The sequence below is a fragment of the Bison bison genome, unplaced genomic scaffold (genome assembly GCF_000754665.1).
Source record: "Bison bison bison isolate TAMUID 2011002044 unplaced genomic scaffold, Bison_UMD1.0 scf7180017864229, whole genome shotgun sequence".
Taxonomy (NCBI): Eukaryota; Metazoa; Chordata; class Mammalia; order Artiodactyla; family Bovidae; genus Bison; species Bison bison.
The window spans coordinates 2,121,848-2,142,974 of NW_011494801.1; the positions used below are offsets into that span (position 1 = coordinate 2,121,848).

At 45.7% G+C, this 21,127-nt stretch overlaps 1 protein-coding gene across 1 annotated transcript in view; it reads left to right on the forward strand.

Moving 5' to 3' along the window:
• Positions 1-1,877: 1,877 nt before the first annotated feature.
• The window catches only part of SFT2D2 (SFT2 domain containing 2), a 21,433-nt gene continuing 2,183 nt past the window's right edge, over positions 1,878-21,127 (forward strand). Inside the window, exons 1-8 of the mRNA XM_010846027.1 lie at positions 1,878-2,065; positions 7,718-7,804; positions 8,056-8,141; positions 11,143-11,224; positions 13,604-13,639; positions 13,727-13,785; positions 15,656-15,685; positions 17,489-21,121. Of these exons, the coding sequence (XP_010844329.1) occupies positions 2,003-2,065; positions 7,718-7,804; positions 8,056-8,141; positions 11,143-11,224; positions 13,604-13,639; positions 13,727-13,785; positions 15,656-15,685; positions 17,489-17,528 (483 nt within the window). The 5' untranslated portion in view covers positions 1,878-2,002 and the 3' untranslated portion in view covers positions 17,529-21,121. The remainder of the gene's footprint in view (positions 2,066-7,717; positions 7,805-8,055; positions 8,142-11,142; positions 11,225-13,603; positions 13,640-13,726; positions 13,786-15,655; positions 15,686-17,488; positions 21,122-21,127) is intronic.

The window sequence follows — 21,127 nt, forward strand, 5'->3', positions numbered from 1 at the left end:
TATTCTCTAGTGGGTACTCCTGGTACTCTCCCTGTGGATTTCTTTTTTCTAAGCCTTTTTACACTTGAAATTAGTTTTCCAGACATTTCCCAGCAAGCAGTTTGAGATGTGAGACCATGTCCTGTCTATGCACCATCTGAAGGTAACATGGATTCTCTAACATAGAATCATTAGCACTGGAGTCTGGTTTCAGTACAACAAACCAAGGTGAAATGAAATATTTTCTGCCATATGGTGAGCAAGAAATGTCACAGCCATCAGTGATTTCAGGCCTCCAAATGTGAATGAAGGCTCCCAAAATGGAACACAATGCCTGCAAACCAGCAGATGCCACCAACACCCCACGCCCTCTCCCCCACCCCACACAGATTGCTGAGGAGCTGGGGGTGGGGGAATGCAAGAAGAAGCCATCTGCTACATCTGCCACCCCTTAGGGTGAACAAGAAATTAAGAAGGTAAACAATCTAGAAACAGGATTTGGCCCCATATAGTTGGCAGTGGCGGCTGAATGGCTTTAGTCGTGTCTGACTCTTTGTGACCCTATGGACTGTAGCCTGCCAGGCTCCTCTGTCCATGGGATTCTCCAGGCAAGAATACTGGAGTGGGTTGCCATGCCCTCCTCCAGGGGATCTTCCCAACCCAGGGATCAAATCGCATCTCTTATGTCTCCAGCACTTGTAGGCGATTTCTTTACCACTAGCGCCACCTGGAAAGCCCCCCAGATAGCTGAGAGAGAGAGAGAGAGAAAGAGAGAGAGAGAGAGAGAGAGAGAGATCAGTCACTCAGTCGTGTTCGACTCTTTGCGACCCCATGAATCGCAGCACGCCAGGCCTCCCTGTCCATCACCAACTCCCGGAGTTCACTCAGACTCACGTCCATCGAGTCAGTGATGCCATCCAGCCATCTCATCCTCTGTCGTCCCCTTCTCCTCTTGCCCCCAATCCCTCCCAGCATCAGAGTCTTTTCCAATGAGTCAACTCTTCGCATGAGGTGGCCAAAGTACTGAAGGTACATGTAAAAGGAATGAGTTCAGTGAGCCCAGAGGCTTGCATCTTCCCATACATAGAACACTAAATTTCTTAGCTTGACATCTGGCTTTCCTTACTACTTAACAATAATCTTTGATGTTCAGACTGCCTGCCCGCTTTGTTACAAACGTGTATATAGCCTGACTCCCTTTCCTGCCTCCTCAGAACAGTTTTCTCAGGGTTACTGAGACACTATTTCCCAGGCTCAGTCTTCCAGGCTCAGAGTCGTTAACATTCCCACGAAATAAAATAACTCTCTACTTTCAGGTTGTGACTAATTTTTTAGTCAACACCAAAAAACACAAAACAATCTAATATAGATTACACTCCCTCAAGCAAGTTCTACTCCTTTCTGCCAAAATCAGTCTTCTGGATGCATTTCCAGTTGGAATTACAGTAGTGTTTTTGTTAACTTTTCCATAAAGCTTATTAAATTTACTCCAGTTGGCCTCAAGTGATTTTTAAACAGCTGTTTACACTGTAACTAGGACATGAATGCAGATTCCTCACAGCATTTGTTTATAAGTTTGCACCCACACCAGAGGGAGTGTGGGGCACAGGAAGATGGGTTCCAGGCGTCAGTCTTGTTTTTGCAGTGTCTTTCATGTGCTAGGGACTCCGCGTTTGTTCACTGAACCTATGGAGGGCCCCCGGAAGGGAGGGCTGCCGCTTGCAGTGTGTAATGCAGCGCTGGACGCAGAACCGCGACTTCTCCTAGCTCGGCAGACCTCAAATCCAGCTCTTCCTGCCCACCCCGCCTTCCCAGACCAAAATCAGCCGGAGAAAGAGGGCGGGGCGTAGGCGGGCTGTGGGCGGTGGCCTCGCTGGGCGCCTGCGTGGGTCGGAGCCAGGTGGGCAAGTACCTGGGCGGGGCGCGCTGTGGTTGGCGACGGCTGGGGCAGCACCCGGAAGAACCTGCGACTTAGCCAGCGCAACAGGCGGCTGGAGGGGCAGCCGGGTGGACCCGTCCCGCCATGGACAAGCTGAAGAAGGTGCTGAGCGGGCAGGACTCTGAGGATCGGGGCGGCCTGTCTGAGGTGAGTGCACCTTGGCGCCCCACCCTCCTGGTCGCTCTCACCTCCGCCCCGCGGCTGCTGCTCCCCTGCAGCGGTGGTAGGTCCGTCGGGGGCCTCGGAGAGCACCAAGCCCGCCCCCCAGCTCCGCCGGCTCTTGTTGCTGGCTGGTGAGAAAAGCATGCTGGACTTCTAGGGTTTCTTGGAAAGCAACTCTGCCTCTGTCCCTTTCTCTTCCCTCGCAGGCTCAAGACCTTCGCGTTCCCCTCACTGTCCACCCCAAGTGCCAGGGCCCAGGCACTCTGCATAGGGCGGTTGGCACCTGTGTACGTTTTTTGTGCTTCACCCTGTCAACCTTCCGCGCCCCATCCCCTCACAAAGGGAGGGCCACGCTGGAGCAAAACTGAGAAACATCTGCGAAAGGAAGGGTGGCCGTCGGCGACCCCGTTCCTGCTGGCCAGGGAAGAGGCTTTAGCGCCGAGCTAGGCTGAGGCCTCTGAGAACCCGGCGGAGGGAGTCTTCGTATAGATTGCCTGGGCTAGGCCCTGGTGAGGGTCCCTGCTCGATGCCCACTGCGCGACGGGGCTTGTGGCCGCGCCCTGGTAGCCCCGGCTCGGTTTAAGTTGTGGGGTGTTACATGCCCACCCGACGTTTGTGTACACTGCTGCTGTAAATTGTCTCCAGGAAAACCGTGAATTCCTGGAGCTTTGGGACCACATCTTGTTTCTCTGCCGGCACGTAGGCGTCTTAGACTTCATCGACGCCCAAAACCTCTTGAGGCCGCCTGCTTGTGTGTTTAGCTTATTAGAAAGGTTTGGTCGAGCTGAAACGTGGGCAGTATTACCCACTATGTTCTAGAGCTACACAGTATGTTTATTGCCTATGTCAAATGCTTTGAGCTTTTGTTATTTTTTTTTCCTTTGTAGATGACAAAATAACATTTCTCTTTATTCTTTTTTGTATTCCATGGGCTTTGGTTTCCTCAATTATAAAAAGAAGCCGTTGCACAAGATAATATAGCTTCTTTCAACTCTGTACCTAAGTTTTCCCTCAGATTTTCATCAGTGTCTTTAGTGGTTATCTCAGCATGCTGCTTTCAATTGGTTTTGCAGTTGCTGATTTTATGTTGAGTGACCCTGATACCTCCACCCCTCCTTGAAATCTCAGAACCCTAAAATTTGCTGTCTGAATCTTCACCTTGAAGAAGTAACACTATAGATGTTGAGTGTTATAGGAATTGGGGTTTAACATTTTTTGGACAGTTCATAGCAGCCTCTGGCTTCTTTTAAATCGATTGCCTTTATTAATTGGTCAAGGCTCAGAAGTAATTTCATTAGTTCCTGTTCTTGATTTCTGGCTTCTAATATGAACCCTTAAGCCCAACCTCAGACTAGGCCTAAGAAAATTTAGATGGTTGACAGTCATGCTTATCTTAAGTTTTTGCTGCACAGACTGTCAATAAAGTTTTAAAGCAGCTGGGGTTCAAAAGGGAGATGTTTTCTTTTCCTGAGAATTCTTGGGGGGACAGTGGGAATTATGCAGTTATTTTGATTTGGAAAACCATCATGAAGTGGTAGACAGACCCTCAAGAGTGAATGATGGTAGTACAGATTGAAAATATAAATGCTGAGTTTGTTTTTACCTAAGATAGTGAATGCCTATGTTGGATACAATGAAGGGCTTTAAAGAGTTGTAAGCTCAGGCATGTAAAGTCTGTTTTAGGAAGACGAGGTGCTTCTCTCTTGTTCTAAAACACTGCTGTCAGTTTCCTCTTTCTTGAGTGTGAGATTCCTGATTACATACATCACTGTGTGGTACTTTCTGAGTCCCCACTCCCAGGAAGCATTTTGCATCTAGCTGAATCACTCTCAGGGTTGCTTTTGGCTTAGTTTTTACTTATTAGGTCCAGGCCACCTTGAAAATGTTGGTCCTGACTTGTCTCACATTTCCTATGCTTTTAAGGCTTAAGAATGCTGGTGAAATTTCTGTGTTTGTGTGTGTGTGTGTGTGTGAAGTTAGACTTGGTGACCTTAAAGTCTCTTTTAGTTCACTTCAGTCGCTCAGTCGTGTCCAACTCTTTGTGACCCCATGAACCACAGCATGCCAGGCCTCCCTGTCCATCACCAACTCACGAAGTCCACCCAAACCCATGTGCATTGAGTTGGTGATGCCATCCAACCATCTCATCCTCTGCTGTCCCCTTCTCTTCCTGCCCTTAATCTTTCCCAGTATCAGGGTCTTTTCCAATGAGTCAGCTCTTCGCATCAGGTGGCCAAAGTATTGGAGTTTCAGCTTCAGCATCAGTCCTTCCAATGAACACCCAGGACTGATCTCCTTTAGGATGGACTGATTGGATCTTCTTGCAGTCTAAGGGACTCTCAAGAGTCTTCTCCAACACCACACACAGTTCAAAAGCATCAGTTCCTTCGGCACTCAGCTTTCTTTATAGTCCTACTCTCACATCCATACATGACCACTGGAAAAACCGTAGTCTTGACTAGATGGACCTTTGTTGGCAAAGTAATGTCTCTGCTTTTTAATAAGCTCTCTAGGTTGGTCATAACTTTCCTTCCAAGGAGTAAGCGTCTTTTAATTTCATGGCTGCAGTCACCATCTGCAGTGATTTTGGAGCCCAGAAAAATAAAGTCAGCCACTGTTTCCACTGTTTTCCCATCTATTTGCCATGCAGTGATGGGACCGGATGCCATGATCTTCGTTTTCTGAATGTTGAGCTTTAAGCCAACTTTTTCACTCTCCTCATTCACTTTCATCAAGAGGCTTTTTAGTTCTTCATTTTCTGCAGTAAGAGTGGTGTCATCTGCATATTGAGGTTATTGATATTTCTTCCGGCAATCTTGATTCCAGCTTGTGCTTCCTCTAGCCCAGCGTTTCTCATGATGTACTCTGCATATAAGTAAAATAAGCAGGGTGACAATATACAGCCTTGATGTACTCCTTTTCCTATTTGGAACTAGTCTGTTGTTCCATGTCCAGTTCTAACTGTTGCTTCCTGACCTGCATACAGGTTTTTCAAGAGTTTACATTCAATTATAAAAGCTGTCAGATGTCACCAGAAATGAGTGCTTAAAAAAAAATGTCATTCTTTTAATGCAAACAATAGAAGTATGATTAGTTCTGTTTCTCCTATACATGAAACTGCAGAATTATAAAACTTGCCTGGTAATGTCTAGTCACAGATGGCTTCTTGATGAGTTTTCTAACTAATAACCTGGTCTTCATAAATCCAACTTCAACCTTTATTTTCTGTGGGCTTTCTGAAAATAGAGGCTTTGCGTTTTCTCTACAGGATTGTAGGGACGAGGAAGGTCTGAACGGTACCTGGTTTGAAAGCACAGGAATGAAGCAGTGTTCCTTTCTCACCTTCGTCTAGTTACCAGTCCTGTTTTCCTGAATGATTATCAGCTTTTCTTATTTTGGCAAGAGCCCCTCTTCTCTCCACATCCTAGAGTCAAAGGGACCTTTGTGCATAACTACCAGTCAGACAGCCTGGGAGCTGTTTGCCTACAGCTTCTATCCAGGTGCTATTCCAACTACTCTAATTTCCAAAAAGTGCACTAGCAGTTTCTAGAAACCATGAATTTAGGGAGTTATTTTGCATCCACACGGTTGATCTTCACAAACAGACAAAAAGAAGTGTTTCGTTTTCGCTGGGTCTAGTTGGAAGTGGAACAACAGCAACAGCTTCCTCTGGCCTGTGACCAAGCACGGGTGTGAAAGAACCTGCCATTACATGGATGAAAAATTATGGCCCCTCCCCCATTTTGCCAAATAGGGTGACATCTGGATGGTAGTCAGCTTGAGAGACGTGTAGAACCAACGCGTTACTTTCCTTTCTGAAGGCAGAAACCAGAACTGCTTCCTATAACAAATGATTTTAATTTTTACAAGAGCTGGCATCTCATCATCCTTTTGAAACTATTGTGGCTTATCTTCTTTAAAAAACAGATGACTCTTAAAATGTCTCTAGATGCCAAGCAATCCTATCCAATCTCGCTACCACACTTTTTTTTTTTCTTCTCACGGAGCTCTGTTCCTTTTTCCACCTTGACAAGCACCTTCTTTGGTGCTTGCATGAGTAGCAAGAGTGGTAGCTTTTGATTTTTTTCCTCTGTCCTTGGTAGGAGGTTGAAAAAGGGTCTAACCTGATTTTCTGGGATGCCAGTAAAGCCTGGTAACAGAGCATCACAAGGCTCATTTCGGGGGAGAGTGTGGAATCAGGTGGCTCTGCTGTCAGCTCCTGACTCCTGCTCCCCTTGCACGTCACCATCTCTGATCATGCTGTTCGTGCATTCTGTGGCCGTGTGTGTCTGCAGGGGCTCTTTGTGTGTTTGTGTACGTGTGTGTGTGTGAAGGGGTTTGCAGTGTCATGAGCCCACTTTCAATATGTGTGAATAGATGGGACAGGAGAGCCCCTTTTGATAAGCTGCCCTAAATACTTTTCTTGTGAGTGGAGAGGAAGCCATGCTGTAGCAAACTTGCCATGCCTGGGGGAGCCTCTGGTCCTGTTCTTCTGGCTTCTGGTTTGACAGGAAGTTTGGAGACAGGGTTGAGAACAGGCTCCTAAGCTGGGAGCAGTCAAGGCGGTGCCCATCTAGTGACTTTCGCAGCCTCTACCACACTGCCTTCTTCCATTAGGTAATGGGATGTGGAGTCTGTAAGCTCTTCCCACATGGCCTGGTGGAGACTGTGCTGTCCACCTGAGGCGAGGCCTGGGTGAATGAATATACGTGGGGCCTGGCTGCCCTGCCTCAGCTGGGCTGGAGGAAAGGCCTTTGGTCTCCCTGGCAGCTACCTGTGCAACTTGGAACAGCTGTGGCCAGTGCATGAGGTGAACAGGCCTCATGTCTCTGGTGCAGACACCTGACTGTCATCTTTGACATGGGGAAAAATAGCCTCAAGAGCTACTCACAGGCTCCCTTGTTTTAGCAGAGCTTTTCTGGAAATCTTGGCCCCTTCTGAACTTTGCTCTTGGGAAGGATCAATCGTGATGGCAGAGAGGGATGAGTAGGACAGTCATTAATTAACTAGGATCCATCTCACATGAGGGTGGCTTGGCTGATGCCAACACCCTGAAGAACAGTTTCTACCAAGAGTAAATAGACTTGGATAAGAATCCTGATTAGGGTGAGAGTCAGACTCCTCCTGGGTCCTGGAAGGGCCAGCAAAAGCAGTGAGTGACAAAACTTGTCTGGTTGAATTAGGAGATGGTGCCCCATGGACCCCACTGCCTGAGTGCCACCCCTGTCTCTTCCCCTTTTCCTGGGCCTCTACAGGCAGAGCTCATGCCTTTCCAGGTGTCCTCATCATGTCTGGGCTGCCGTAAGGGCTCAGGCTACTCTAGGATCTTCTGCAGTCTTGCCTTTCTGTTTGTGAAGTGCATTGTGCTTAAGGCAGAGAGTTTTCACCTCTGCAGATATTCAGCCAGAAGTTGGTAGCCTCTAATTAGCTACAGGAGACGAGATTCATGGGATGGATAAGGAGCTGGATTCAGTGACTCATGAGGGCTGTTGTAGACATGACCAATTAGGAGTCCGTGTTCCTGCCTTCCTCAGTACAAATTCTAAATTTAATTATGTGTATCCTTTGTTTTGGTGATTAAATATGCATACACATGTATGTAATTAATTTTTTTATTTTATTTTTTAACTATTTTAGGTTGTTGAGGCAACTTCATTAAGCTCGGGCACCAGAATAAAAGGCTTCATTGCCTGTTTTGCTGCAGGAATTCTCTGCTCACTTCTGGTAAGACCTCTCTCCCCTCCTCCAGTCTTTCCCGCTGCCTGCCTTCTCTCCTCTTTGTACTTTCATCAACCCCCTTTTCTCTTTTATTTTTCACTGAAATGCATGGATAAGAGGAGGGGGAGGTAGGTAACAGGGGTGGAGAGGGCGCTGAGGGGTGCGGGGAGGGAACAGGTTCCTCTGTGAACTCCTGGTTCTGTGGCTGTGGTAGAAGGGGTTCCTCATGTGCAAATGCTCTGTGTCTTGTCTTACAGGGAACTCTTTTGCTCTGGGTGCCCAGGAAGGGACTATATCTGTTCGCAGTGTTTTATACCTTTGGTAACATCGCATCTCTTGGGAGGTAACAGTTTTTTTTTTTTTTTTAAATCTAACCTTAGCCAATTATTAGATGGGGAAATGGACGTAGATTGTGTTTAGAGGGAGGTGAAGGAGAATGCTTCAGTAATTATAAGGATTTGGAGAGTAAAGAAGTCATTAAAACACATCACTTTTATATCCTACCACTTCTCTATATACATATGTATTTTTAACTTCAGCATGTATTTCTATCTTAGTTCATCTTTGAAGTACCCCCGGGAGGAGGCAAGACCCACTTGTAAAAATTACCCCTGTAATTTTACATGGCGCAGAGCAGTTGAATGACTTCTTCAAGATTTACAGCTCCACCTTCTCCAGCACCACCTTCTCCATTGCTCTCGTCTTACTGCTCTGCTCCTCGCTGAGTGACTTACATGCTCCCACCTTGTGCTGCGCTCAGCAGATTCACAGACAAACAGGGTTTGGATCCTTACTGGTTGGCCAGGCAGACAGACATACAGGATATGGAGAGAGTGGTGCCTGGGAGAGGGGCAGGTGGGCTGAGCTCATCTGACCCGACTTGGGGAGCCAAGAGGACTTTCTGTGGAGAAGGTGCTATTTGAGCTGCTCAGAGCTCTGGCATCTGTCACTGCTCCTCTGAAGACTGTGTGAGTTTCCTGTTGGGCTTCCCTGCCTCTTTTATGGACCCCTCGCCGGGCCATTTCCCACAGGACTGTGGAGTCACTCCTTTTGTAGCCCACCTTGCCCCCTTAGTGGCCCCCCATTCCCTCTCAACAGGTGAAATCCAAACCCCTCAGCATGCACGTGGGGCAGACCCTTCCAGCCCTCCTCCTCAACCAGGCTCAACTTGCATTTCCCCCAAACGTTTTTGGTCTTTGCTGGGACTATTCTCTGCCTGGGGTCCTGGCCCTTGTGCGCCCCATATTTGACGGGTACTTGCTTATTTGTCAGTACCTGACTCAAAAGTCACCTCTTCTATGAAACTTCTCTTAGTTCCATTTTCCCCTTCAGAATCACGGACCTCCTCCTTTAAAATGGGCTCTGTCTATCCCATATATATTTATGTGACAACACAGATAGCGTTTTATTACACTGACTTGTTGCAGGCGTGTAAACCACTTGACATGGGCTGCACTTCTGTCTTACTTGTGTCTACATGTCCCCCAGTGTAGGTCTTTTTCTGGCTGGAAATGCTAACCAAATGATTAAGTATAATGCACTGGACACCTTCCTGAAGCTTCGTTTATTAATTCTTATGATAGTATAATGCTGGACCTTGGAGATGTCTAATCTGGCTCTAAAGCTCTCTCAAAGACTAACTTTTGGGGAGTTTTGCTTTGGGTAGGCAGCACAGGTTATAATGTAGAGTCTAGATTGAGCAGAAATATATAGGTGTGTTAGTCCAAAAGACCTATTTAACAAATCCTAATGGAACTGACCCTTCATGGCATTGCTTGGGGAGATAATAAAGGGAGTGAATTATTTCAGCGTGTCTCTAGGAGTTTGTGATTTTACCTGTAATCTTTTATATTTTTATATATGTGCTGCATTTAATTTTGAAAGCTGCCTTTGCCTCTTGCTTCTTGTTCAGTGTAGGCTTAAGAGTGCACTCAGCTCAAACACTTGACCCGGCAGCCTTGAATTCAAGTGGAAACTTAATGGCACTTCAAAGAGAGGTAGATTTATTTAGCTTTTTTTTTTTTTTTAATAGAACACTTAGTAGCTCATGTCATCTGCTGGTTGGCTGTGTTAAACACTGACTATAACCAGCTGCTCCTGGAGCGATGCTTCTTGTGGTATTTCTGTCACAGGAGTTGGGAAGCATGACTTACAGCTGGCCCTGGCTCTTGCTGTGTTAGGCATGTCTGATTCATTTGTATTTACTCTTTCTTATTAGCCACCTCCGGAGACGGCAATGGCACCCCACTCCAGTACTCTTGCCTGGAAAATCCCCTGGATGGAGGAGCCTGGTGGGCTTCCGTCTATGGGGTCACACAGAGTCAGACATGACTGAAGCGACTTAGCAGCAGCAGCAGCAGCATTAGCCACCTCTCAAATTTCATCCCTGCAGAAGACATGCTGAACCTGTCCTTTGGAGCTTGGTAATCCAATAAATGTGGGCTGGAATGCCAGCTTGTTTAAATGCCTAGCTGTGTGATCTTGGATAAGTAAATTAACCTTTCTGAACTTCATTTTCTCAACTCCAAAATAAGCGTAATGATACCTAACTGCCAGAGTAGTTGAGAGGATGAAATGGAATCATGTATGTGATATCTGCTGCTGCTGCTGCTAAATCGCTTGAGTCCTGTCCGACTCTGTGCGACCCCATGGACTGCAGCCTACCAGGCTCCCCCGTCCCTGGGATTCTCCAGGCAAGAACACTGGAGTGGGTTGCCATTTCCTTCTCCAATGCGTGAAAGTGGAAAGTGAAAGTGAAGTCGCTAGCATTTAGCAAATAGTCCATACATCATGGATGCTACTAGTATCATCATTAGAATTATTCTCTGGAGATTATGAAAGAAAATGGAATTCTCTACTTATTAACATAAACTGCCTAAGCCTGTAAGATATGTTTTTTCTTTTTTCAATTTCCTGAGTCTTTTTGTCTCCATGGGTAGGTTGTTAAGCAGGCCAAGGTAGCACCTGTGAGAGAGGGGTCCTCTAGCCTAGTGGTTTTGGAGGTTGTTCTGGAGTCAGGCCTACATGCATCTGCAGCCTCCCTGTACCATTTTCTAGTTGGATGGCCTTGGATAAGTAAGAAGTACTTCTGGATTTAAGTTTCTTCACCTGCAAAATAAGTATGGTAACTGTTCTGTGATCACTTCATAAACTGTTAATGGATTGAGTAAGAATAAGGCACAAAGGCCCTGAGCACAGCACCTGGCCCAGAGCTTTCCGAGTGCAGGCCACTGTTCCCGCTCGCATTGCCACAGGTGAGCTGCAGCGGGCGATGAGGCGGCACCTTGGTGTCCCCAGTGTGGTTTTGTTCCAGTCTGAACGGCTTGTCTGTGTTTGCTTCTTAGCACTGTCTTCCTCATGGGACCAATGACACAGCTGAAGCGAATGTTTGAGCCTACGCGTTTGATTGCAACTGTCTTGGTGCTGGTAAGGTCTGCCTGTCAGGTAACAGAAGTTACCTGTTTAATTATTATTATTATTTAAAAATTTTTTTTATTTTATTTTTTAACTTTACAATATTGTATTGGTTTTGCCGTATATCAACATGAATCTGCCACAGGTATACACGTGTTTCCCATCCTGAACCCTCTTCCCTCTTCCCTCCCCGTACCATCCCTGTGGGTCGTCCCAGTGTACTAGCCCCAAGCATCCAGTATCATGCATCAAACCTGGACTGGCAGCTCGTTTCATATATGATGTTATACATGTTTCAATGCCATTCTCCCAAATCATCGCTCCCTCTCCCTCTCCCACAGAGTCCAAAAGACTGTTCTATACATCAGTGTCTCTTTTGCTGTCTCGTATACAAGGTTATTGTTACCATCTTTCTAAATTCCATATATATATGTTAGTGTACTGTACTGGTGTTTTTCTTTCTGGCTTACTTCACTCTGTATAGAGTTTTTGTTTCTGCTGTTTGGAGTTTTTTTCCTCTTAAATCTATAGACTTCTACCCTTTTCTCTTTCATCTTCAGTTACCACCCACTGTCTGCACCCGCTGTGGCAGAAGGGGGTATCCCTTTTTTAAAATTTATTTTTATTTATTTATTTGGTGTGCTGGGTCTTAGTTGTGGCATGCAGGATCTAGTTCCCCCATCAGGGATCGAACCTGGGCCCCTTGCGTTGGGGGTGAGGAGTCTTAACCACAGGACTACCAGGGAAGTCCCAGGAGCATTCTTTATCTAATAATTTTTCTCTTCCCTTTGACTTGTGTTTTAGTTGGTATTAAGGTATTGCCAGTTCTATAAAGACCTCCCAGAAGGTGTTGCTTGTCAATTTAGCCAAACTCATGTGGTAAAAGGCTTCCCAGGTGGCGCTTGGAGTAAAGAACCTGCCTGCCAATGCAGGAGACATGAGACGTGAGTTTGATCCCTGGGTTGGGAAGATCCCCTGGAGGAGGACATGGCAACCCACTCCAGTATTCTTACCTGGGGAATCCCATGGACAGAGAAGCCTGGCAGGCTACAGCCCATAGAGTCACAAAGAGTCAGACTTGACTGAAGTGACAGCATGCATGCAGGCATGTGGTAATAAGAGAGCTGTGACATCCTTCTGGTAACGGGTGATGCCACATACAAGCAGAGCTTGGAGGGCATTACTCAGGAATACAGGGTTCATTCTCTAGAGTGGGTATCCAGTCTAACATGGTCTCTTTTTCTCCTTGTCATTATCTGACTTTGGAATCCTGTTTGTTTTTGTCAGTTTTCCTGCGGTGGGTCTGGTCTCCCTCTGGCTCAGCATCCCTGTTCCCTGCTGGTCACCACAGTGCCTTAAGTCTTGTCCTGTCTTTCTGTTCCTAATGGGGAATGCCTCTCTCTTCCTTTGGGCCATTTCGTTCCCTTGGACCATCCCATCATTCCAGACCATATTCTCTGGACTTCTGTTATAATTACCAGTATTATAGTATTGTAACTTGATCCATATACTTCTGTTTTTAGTTTTGTGTACATCTCATTTGTTCAGATAGGTAAAAGTCCATTGCAACTATTTTGTGTTCTTTGAGAGCATTGGGTACAATGCTGGACACCAGTTTATTTCCATCATATTTATTTAGCAATTACTGATACAGCAGGGTAGAGAGGACAAGCGTGACTGACAGCTGGATTAATTGTTGTTGGCCAGCCCTGGAGGTAGATGAGCTGGAGAAGTCTCTTGCAGAAAGAACTTTCTAAGAAAGGATGCAGTGCTGAGGGGAAGGCGTGGGAGTCCCTGGCAGTCCAGTGGTTAGGACTTTGTGCTTTCACTCTCATGGCGTGAGTCCAGTCCCTGGTCAGGGAACTAAGATCCCACAAGCTGTGTGGCGCAGCCAGAAAAAAAGAAGACTGGAAAGGACTCGGGGAAAGTGTTAGGTGTAAACAGATACAAACAGATAACTGACTCGTGGGCTCTGAGAGTGCCATCTCATGTTAAACTTTGTCCTTTCTACTCCAGAGACTATAAAGAAGTGTGTGTTAAACCTACTTTCGCACATTTGAATGGAAAGATGGATGGATGGGTAGACCAGAAATGTGCTTGTATTTGCTGGACAGAGATTTTGAGAAGATTTGAAAGTAGAAGAGGATCCTCCTTCTCTTTTTAATCTACATGAATCCTTATTGACAGTTTCATTTGTACTGTTCCGCCAAAACATGGGTTCTGAGGTAGCTTAGATGCTTTGAAATAATGGATGCATTTGGTTGCTGTGATAATCACAGAATCTGATTACCGCAGTTTGATGTGCTGTTGTAAGTTTGTCAAGAACGACAGTTTTTCCCCTCCCTGTTGTCATTGTCACTATATTAATTAACGTTTCCATTCTCTCTCTAGTTGTGTTTTGCACTTACCCTGTGTTCTGCCTTTTGGGTAAGTGTTTCTTTTAGTTTTCCGTAACCTTTTTGGTGTGTGCCTCTTGTCGTACACATTCCTGTAACCGAATCATTTTTCTTCCAGTGGCACAACAAAGGGCTTGCTCTCATCTTCTGCATTTTGCAGTCTCTGGCCCTGACGTGGTAAGTAACCTTTTCAGCCGTCCGCTCCCACATCAGTCTCTGACTAATGCAGCTGACGGAGATAAAATCCCACATGATTTGGGTAGGAGGATTAGGAAAACAGAAGCTTTTCAATTTAAAAATCCTTAATGATGCAAGTCAAGTACACTGTCAAGCCAAAACCTGTCAACTCAGCGCACTGCCAGTAGGTGGCATTAGTGGTCTTGAGTGGTCCTGGGAGGCTGTTTGCCCACTGCGGCATTTTTGCTGGGCTCAGGGTTGATTTTGAGATGTTGCTAGCATTATTCAACCATTCACGTCCGGTAAGGACAAGGACAATGAAGTATTGTAGGGGCTGGTAAAAAGAGGCTTGTGAGTCAAATAGACATTAAAGAAAAGGGAAACTGGCAAAAAAAATCATGAGTGTTATATTTATGGTTGGATGAATCATTTAACAGAAGGACAAAAAGTGTCACTGTCCAGAAACAGTGACTGATGAAATGGAAAACCGTGTGGCTGTGGGCTGTAGCACGACCAGAGAATGGTGGCCCAGAGCCCAAGCATAGAGAAAGGACCACTGGAGACATTCAAAACCATGGATGGTGCTGTAGGTTCATGGACATTTCACACCTGCCCAGGCACATATGGAGACAACAGCTCCTGAGACATTTCCGTAATATGTCCACAGTTTATCAAAGGATGATGTCTGCCAGGACAGTTTCATAAAAATGTGACTAGATCTACTTTGGGAAAAAAATGTTGGCTCTAATGCAAAGAAAGGAGGACTGAAAGCTTTAAAACTTCCAGGGATCAAGTATAGTCTTATTGGATAGAATTCAATCTTGAGACTGCGTGCTTAACATCCATTCTTCCTTTTAGTAATTTTGGACTTTTGAATAAATGTACTTTCAAAATTCCCTTTGGAATTTACTCTGTTCCAAGTAAGTGAGCTTCTGTACATGGTGAGTGTCAGATTCAGAGAAGGATGGCCTGATTTTAATATGACACATACAGTGTGTTAATGTATTGAAAGCGCCTGGTGTAATGGCTTATGTTTATATTTTTGTTTTTTTTTCTGGAGGCAGAAATCAGTCCTCACATGCCCATGCCTTTCTTTGCTTATCGCCTGATTATGAAGCCAGTTTTTAAAGGTTTAGCATTCATATGGGCAGAAGCAAATGGCCCTGTTACAATGCTGATGTGTTTCAACTATATGCGCCTTCTTAGGGCTGATTGACTTCCAGCCTGCCTGACACCCAGGCCTGGTCTTTTAGGGTGTGGCCAGCTTCCTCCCTGTGTGGTTCCCTCCTGGGGAAGGGGCTGAGTTAACTGAGACCACCAAGAAATCTGTGGGCTTGGGTTCTTAAAGAATCATAGTTTAAAAAAAAAAAGAATCATAGCTTGCTTATACTTTCATCCATAGAGCAGTTGGTAGTGTGTTTCCCCACCTTTACCTATTCTCTTTTCACTTCTTTTACAATTAATAGGCACAGACCAGAAAATTTGTCCTAGTTGGGTAGAAGGTACATTCTGTTGAGGATTTGTAAAATATTAGGGGACAACTGATCTGGATCTTATTTAGTGTTCCTTAAGAATAGGGCTTCTAGGATATCTGGAATCTGTATGTTGTAGGTGATGTTGCTGGCTCATTTGGTTAAAGATTAACCCCGTGAGGCTGAGGTGACAATTACCACCACATGGGCCTTTTGCCCTCCAACTTTGATTACAGATAATACTTGCTTCCTTGTTATACACATGACAGTGTGTGTGTGTGTGCTTGTGTGTGTGTTCATGCACCCTCCACACATTGCAGATGCTCAGAAGCCCAGTTCACTCTGTAACCTTCCACTCACTTCATCTGACTAGATCTTTTGTTTGTTTTTCATTGTAGGTACAGTCTTTCCTACATACCATTTGCAAGGTAAGACTGACTCTCCTTAGGACTGTAACATCAAGTATTTGGGGATGAGGATATGTTTGCACAGGTCCTTTTAGTTTAGGGTGGTTTTATAGAGCTCATGCTATTATATGGTTACGAAAAATCCTTGAGACAAATAGGCAGATGTTATACATCTGTTTTATGGTTTTATACATTTGTAAGCTGAGGCTCATCCCCAGCCCCACCTATAATACAACCAGTGATGGTCATTGACCCAGGTCTACCAGTTCCTGATGCTGGGAACATTCTGCTGTGATAGATAGATAGATAGATGGATTCCTTATCGCTTTTTTAACCTGTAACTTTGTGGATATTTTCTTAAAGGTGATTATCACCTTAATAATCACTGAGCAAAGCATGGAAGGTTCATGCTTGTTTTCTTGCCCTATCCCACTGATGGAACATTTCAGAAAAGAATTCATAAAGGGAAGTAAGCAGGGCCAGAACTCTGGAGGACTGCAGTTTTCTAATGAAAGCAGTATGACCTTGGGCAACTCACTTGGCCCCACCTTGGCCTGAAAGGACTCATGATAACTAAGAATAGTTTCACCCCTTCTCACTTCGAGCTTCTGACCTCAAGACCTCCTTAAATTAGCACTTTCAGTGATCTCTATCTCTGACTCTGTTCTCATGTCACTCTTTAATGTCCATTCTTTTATAACCTGTGAACTAAAAAGGGGCTTTTCCTTAACTGTGTTAAGGAAATGAGAAGTGTGGGAGAGCTGAGAATGAGGAAGAATAGGCTTAAGTTTCAACGCCTTCCAAGGCTGTGTCTGACAGTGACCAGAAGATGCTGGGGAGTGACTGATTAGACAGGAAGTTAAGCAGCTCATTGTGTTAAAGGCTGTCTGAATAGACGTCCCAAGTCCTTTAATATGTTATGTATGTTGTGAGCTGCCACGAAGGATCTTCGTCACAAAACACTTTCTCGTGGATCTGCTGGGACTTCAGTGTGGAGCGTATCTTAAGAAATGCAGTCCTAGAATTATCTTGATAGTAAAATACAGTGTCTTTTCATGTGAATGCGTTCTCTCATGCTCCCTCCCTCAGGTGACTGTAGCGTCCTTAGCACAAGAACACAGAGAATAGAGCTTGGGTGAGAAGTCTTAGATGTGGAGGCGGGATGGACATGCCTGCTTGGAGAGCATAGTAATTTGCTGAGCCCTCACTCTTTTCTTGCATGCTCTGCACTGAATTCCAAGGAGTAAGTGCCTGAGTTAGGGCTCATACAGCAGGGTCACAAGTGCTTAGTCCTCATAGAGAGCTCCATGTGCTAGGGAACTGCACGATGTCTCTTAACAAGTTTCTGCTGCCTACTTAGAAGGAAGAAAGGCCCTAGTGCTTATTTTATTTAATGTTTTTAGTGCATTCTGTGCTTCTGGTTGATATTAAAGTACACAGTTCTGACTAATTTTTTGGTTTCAGAAAGTTTCTGCTTTCTTCCTATTTTTTCCTCTGATTGTCAAAATAGCTGTTGTTTATTAAATACCTCCTCTGTTCAGTGCATTAATCCCTGAACTGGTCAGTAGGATTGGTGGGAACATGTCCTTTTACAGGTGAGGAGTTTGAAATTCAAGTAAGGCAAGTAACTTGCCCAGTATAACGTTGCTAATAGGTGTTGAAGCTGAAGTCGATGCCATGTAGGTCTGACCTCATAGTCTAGGTGCTTTCTGCTCTGCAGCATGCTACTCTGGGTGCCCAGGAAATCTCAAGGAGGGCCTTTACCACTTCCAGGAGGCTTTGGGGTGATGATCTCCTGTTTTTCTTTGTGTTTTTTTCTCCCAGGGATGCTGTAAAGAAGTGTTTTACTGTGTGTCTTACATAACACAGCCAGTTTTGCAAAGCTCTGGAAAACACCGTGGATGGATGTGGGTGGACCGTGTTGTAAATATCTTCTAAACCTCTGTCTCAGAGACATGTGCCTTTGATCTTGCAAGCAACACGTGGCTTGCATTTTGAACCTTTGAGGATTGCTTCTGGAGGCAACTGTGTGTTCGCAAACCCAAGCGTCTGCCACATGATACAAGAAATGGTTCTGTATCTGACAGAGTGGAATCTTCCTCATACCTTTAGATGGTGTTCCACTGAGTTTTTATGGGTAAAAACCTTGTTAGCAGCAGCAGATAAGCCTTGGGAGCCAGTGATTCCCAGTTAGTGACAATGGCCCCATTGGATACAAAGGTGCAACAGGAAGGGATAGAGTTTGGGAATCCATGGGACTTTGTAGATTTGTCCCTCAGCGTGTCACGCCTGCCCCATACAACATGGATATACTTCTATTTTGGTGTCCAGGAACAAGCTGCCATCCTGACATTTGAACATGAGCCTGTGAAGAGCCTGGCTGTGGAATGAGGTAGAAAAGCACTTTCTGATGATGTGTGTTGTTTTTAAACCTGAACAGCTGTCTTCTGATTCCACACCTGTGAATGTATTTTCTTTCCTTTTTTTTTCTTTTATTGGAATATAGTTGCTTTACAGTGTTGGGTGGGAATGTATTTTCTAATGCTCATTGCATACTCTTCTTCTTGGGTTTTCATTTCTTTCTTTCTCCCTCCCCAACGTATCTTTACTCTTGACCTCCTGGAACGAGATTGAAAGAGAGCAAAGCTGCGGCAGTAAATACTAGTGTTTCCTTTTGGACAGGAGCCAGTAGGAGGTGGAAAACCATGCTGCTCTCTGCTGTGTTCCGCCCCCACCACCATTATTTGTAAATGTTTGCTTTTAAACCGATTTTATTTTCCATTCTCCCCTGGAATGGGGCCAGGGGAGAGTAGGTGGGAAGACAGAGCCCAACCTTGGAGCCAGCAGAAAGTAGGCACGCCCACCCAGTGACCTTTAAACAGTCCCAGTGTTTTGCACTGGAGTCTGTGCTGGAAATAGTGGGAGAAGACACCAGGGGCTGCAAAGTGGCCACATCACAGCCTGAAGCCTGATCACAGACAGACTGCTTTCATGTCCCTGATTTTGTCTAGTACTGGTAAGAGCCTTGTGATGAAGCAGAGATTGTCAACCCACTTGGCAGGCCAAAAAAATCAAGGCTCAGAGAAGTTACTAACCCTAACCCAAAATCAGAGTTGATGGCAGAACTGAGTCCTGAGCCTGGGTGCCCCCACTTCAGTCCCCTTTGTAACCCGCATTTCTGGATGTGGCTCTGGTGATATCTCCTGTAACTATTTTCCCCGTTTTCATCAGCAAGCTTCTTCCTTTTCTGGCGCAGTCCTCTACATCGTTGTATCTTCTCGTGCTTAGTCTCCCTGTGGGAAGCTTTCTCCTGGATCTGTGGCCTCTTCATCAGTTCTTTTGTGCCCGTTTGCCCTTCCTTGCTGCATGACCATCAGAATGTCCTGTACTGATCATCAGAGCTCTTGGCATTGCAGGGCCTCCAAAGTCTCCTTCAAAGCCAGTCTATTTGTGTTTGCCTTTCTTGTCTTCTTCCAGGTCTGGCCTGTCCACTCAGGCTCTTGCTCTGGGAGCCTCCAAACCAAACGCAGTGTTCCACCTCTTGTCTCCTTGCTTGCTAATTGCTGAATTCTTTCTTCTGCTGTAGCTGAGACCTCAGACTGGCAAGACTTTTCTTCTGATCTGGGGAAGGTATGAACAGGCCTGATGGTGCCAGAGTGAGGAACCAGTGTTACTGGGTCCTTTCTAGGCTGTTGAGGGCATCCTGTCTTCTGCTGAGACCCCTAATATTCATTCAGCTAGAAGTGGAAAGTATATACCACTATCTGGGGTTACCTTAACATGTCAGGTGCTTCCAAGAGACTGCTCAGGTCTCAGAAGGACCCTGAATGGGGCCAGAAGGAAGTCAGGAGTCTTCATTGTTTCTTCTCTTTAAAGCTAATGTGAAACTAACCTGGTCTCACTGTGAGCTTCAACTAGCCTGGAGGCCACAGACAGCCACAGGATCTCTGGAGGCCACAGACAGCCACAGGGTCTCTGTGGCTGACCCCTCTGTACCTGTTTCAGAGGCTGGACTTGGATTTTGTGAGACATGAGGTTAAGGGGTCACCTGGCCTGTATGATGTAGTGGTAGTTAATGTGGGCTATGAAGTTAAACAGGTCCGGGTGAGTTGTGGCTCAATCGCATGCTAGTGTCAGGTTGAACAAGCTCCTTAACCTCTGGTCTTCATGTTGCTCATCTGTTTAAAAATAATGGGGATAATTGCTGCTGGATCATTGCAGGATGTCAATGAGAAATATGTCAAGTGCTTAGCAGGGGGCCCAGCATAGGTAAATATCTCAGTAAAAGGTGGGTATTATTATTTAAGCTTGACAATAATGGATGACCATTGAAGGTGACAGGGTGAATGTCTCTGGTCATTAATTTATCTAAAAAAATTTATTTTGTAGTATGTGTCTGGCACTATAGACATCACCATGCAACATCTCACTGAATATTCACAATAACTTTGCTAGGCTAGCAGTGTATGCTAGTCGCTGGGTTGTGTCTGGCTCTTTGCGACCCTACATACTGTAGCTCACCAGGCTTCTCTGTCCATAGGATATTCTAGGCAAGGATACTAGAGTGAGTTACCATAGACTAGCAGTCTTGTCTCTATTATTAGACAAGAAACAGCCTCGGAAAGGGTAAAGGGTCTGTACCAGATCTCACCGGCAGAGGACGCCAGTTCTTAGATAAAAGCTCCTACTTTGTCTACTCTTGAGTCCTGTGGCCAGTTTGCTCAGACAGGTCCATTCCAACACCTTAACAGCTCGTGGGTGATCTTGCCTTCCAGGATCTTCCCAGACTCCTACATTTTTCTTTCTGCTGCCTTACCTTTTGGTTGGTTCCCTACTTGTTTTTGTCTGCCGGATTGTAGGTGCCCATTTCAAATGTACTGAAATCTGTTACCAAGCAACAGTGCCGGTTAAAAAGCAACCCCATGGATGAGACAAGGAGCGGAGAGTTAGGGCTTTAGATCCTGTGGCTGTTTCGTGGTCTGTTTCCCTGCTCCTCTGCCTTCTACCTTACCTGTTCATTGCTGGGTTAGATCTTTGCATTTTGGAATGAAGGGAGCCATTGAGGTGGCTCTTTTGTAGACAAGAAATGTGTTTGTTCAAGGCGGTGCTTCCAGCAGCTGGCTGGGAGGCTGGCCTGAACGCTCTTCCTTGGCTGTGTTGGTCTGTGACCACTGTGCTGGGAGCAGCACTGCTCTCCAGTCCTGGAGGCCTGGCTTCTTAGGTTTCCCCGCCCCTTAGAAACTGCTAGTCTGATTCTGGGCCAGCGTGTTTTCTAACTCATTGCCCCCCATCTCCAGTCTCAGAGTTCTTCGCTTTTGCCTGATGTGTTCAGGGTGGCCTCTGGCTCTCCAACTTCTCTGCATGGCTGTGCCCATGGCTATGGGCTGCTGAGACCTGGCCCAAGGTTTCCTCTTTCTTTTCCACAGACTGTCTTGTCTCTGGGAAGGAGCAAAACACATCTGG